This window comes from Sphaeroforma arctica, assembly GCF_001186125.1.
Source record: "Sphaeroforma arctica JP610 unplaced genomic scaffold supercont1.4540, whole genome shotgun sequence".
NCBI lineage: Eukaryota > Ichthyosporea > Ichthyophonida > Sphaeroforma > Sphaeroforma arctica.
The window spans coordinates 1-2406 of NW_014036018.1; the positions used below are offsets into that span (position 1 = coordinate 1).

The window sequence follows — 2406 nt, forward strand, 5'->3', positions numbered from 1 at the left end:
TTGCTGAAACCTATATCAGTGTGCTATTGGGTCTCTGCCAGCCACCCATCTCAAGACCACTTACCGCAGACATCTCAGCAAACGCCCTGTTATGTGAAGACACACGTGCCCTCTAATCTAACCGAAACCACGCGAATGTGGATAATACCTACACACACACACACACACAATATATATATATATATATATAGTGACATTTATACGCTCCTGATCCGTTCCTCGTGTGTTCTACCTCCTTCTTCCTTATTTAGAGAGCAACCAATCTCACGACCCAATTCCCCAAGGCGTCTGAGCAGGCCCTTGACCTGCTGAAGCAAATGCTTGCGTTCAATCCTCGCGACCGCATCAGTGTGGAAGATGCTCTAGCACATCCTTTCCTAGAGAGGTTCGTATTCTGTATTCTGTGTTGTGGTTGTGGTTGTGGTTGTTTTATACGTATTTATGTGTGTATGTATGTGCGTGGTTTTGTGTTTGTGGTTGTGGTTGTTATGTACCGTATTTTTATGTCTATCTATGTACGTGGTAGTACACTGCGTTAAGATCTGATTAAATTGCTTGCATTTGAATGTAGCATGTGACAACCCACTTGTCATACGTATACGTTTTTTAGTAACGTTGTAAGATTCGTTGCATTCACAACATACACTCACATGTGCCTTCGTACTTGCACATACATGCCCATGCGTACATATACACCCATATATATGTATGTCTATATATATATGTATATATATATATATATATATAAGCGTATGTATTCATACCACGCCCTTCTCAGTAGTTGTCTCTGTCTTATCTCTGCAGTCTGCACGACCCGCGAGACGAGCCAGTATCGAGCAAACCATTCGACTTCGAATGGGAAACCGCCACTCCCCTTACACTTGACTTTATTAAGGTACGTACTGTTATTTTACTAAGAACTGTTATTTCGTAGCTGGGTATCATTGTGGTAATACCAAGTATAAATACGTTGTTTGTTTGCTGAGTAGTATTAGGACGACACTAAGTTTAATACGTTATTTGTTTACTTGAGTAGTAGTAATACGTTGTCAAGTGTTAATACGTTATTTGTTCACTTTAGTAGTAGTAATACGTTATCAAGTGTTAATACGTTAATTGTTTACTTGAGTAGTAGTATTACGATATCAAGTGTTAGTACGCTATTTGTTCACTTGAGTAGTAGTAATACGTTATCATGTGTGAATATGTTATTTGTTCACTTGAGTAGTAGTAATACGCTATCAAGTGTTAATACGTTATTGTTCTCACTCGCTAGTCAATCAAGAGTTTTAGTCAGTTTCTTGTCTGTTGCTTATACAGCGTACTATCAATACGTTTACTTTGCATTTATATACAGAGAAGGTGCGTGCTTCACACTCCTAAGTCTTAAGCTTACCTTGTACTACATACACATAGTACTTTCATCCTCACTTGCACTGGCCCTTGTTATTGGCTGTGTTGTGCACAGGCTCTGGTGTTCAAAGAGATTATCGACTGCCATCCAGAAGCATACAACGACATCCCAAATCCCTTGGCCGACAAAAGCCACCCACAGTACGAGGACATCAGAAAGGTGGGTGAGTGCAGGCTATGGGTGGGCTAGCAACTGTAGTGCAGGCAATTGGTAGGCTGGATATAGTTGGGAATAGTTAGGAATAGCTTGGAAATACTCGAAAAATTAAGTTGAGTGTTGTAATAAATCTCATAAAAACGGTGTCGTGGTATGTCTATTGTATATCTCTGTGTCTGTGTCTGTTTCTTTTGTGAGTGAGTGTCTGTGTCTGTATCTGTGTTTATATATGGATTTCTGTGTCTGTGCCTGTGTCTGTGTTTGTAGATGAATGTCTGTGTCTGTGTCTGTGTCTGTGTCTGTGTCTGTGTCTGTTTCTTGTGTGAGTTAGACATCTGATCTTAAGCTTTAATATCTCTGTTACTTCGTCTTAAAAGCAACGTCTCTCATAACTCGTATCTCCAATACGCCACTCAGACACTCTCGGCCACTGGCAAGCAGTTGTCTGTGTTCGATGAGGTGGAGCAGGCGATGAACCCCTCACCAGTCAACGACAGGGATCAATTGGACAACTCAAGCAGCACCAGCAGTCTCAGTTCAGGCAGAGGTGCGTAGTGCATGCATGGTGGGGCCGATGGGTGCGTATGTGTTTATGAGTAGGTATGTGTATGTGTGAGGGATGTATACATCCAGATACCTACACATGTGTATAGAGATAAGTGTTTATTAGATTAGGATATATGATTAAATATACATTTACACGTGCGTGTATATATATTTGTAAGTATACACACACATATATATCTATATCTATATCTATATCTATATATATATATATATATATATATATATATATGTATGTATGTACATATATTATATGTATGTATATATACATA

At 39.4% G+C, this 2406-nt stretch overlaps 1 protein-coding gene across 1 annotated transcript; it reads left to right on the plus strand.

Moving 5' to 3' along the window:
* Positions 1-272: 272 nt before the first annotated feature.
* SARC_14376 (hypothetical protein) lies at positions 273-2125 on the plus strand (the record flags this gene model as incomplete). Its single annotated transcript, XM_014291491.1, has 4 exons — positions 273-385; positions 805-895; positions 1469-1573; positions 1988-2125. The coding sequence occupies exons 1-4, from the start codon at positions 318-320 to the stop codon at positions 2123-2125; spliced, it is 402 nt and encodes a 133-aa protein (XP_014146966.1). The 5' UTR covers positions 273-317.
* Positions 2126-2406: the final 281 nt, after the last annotated feature.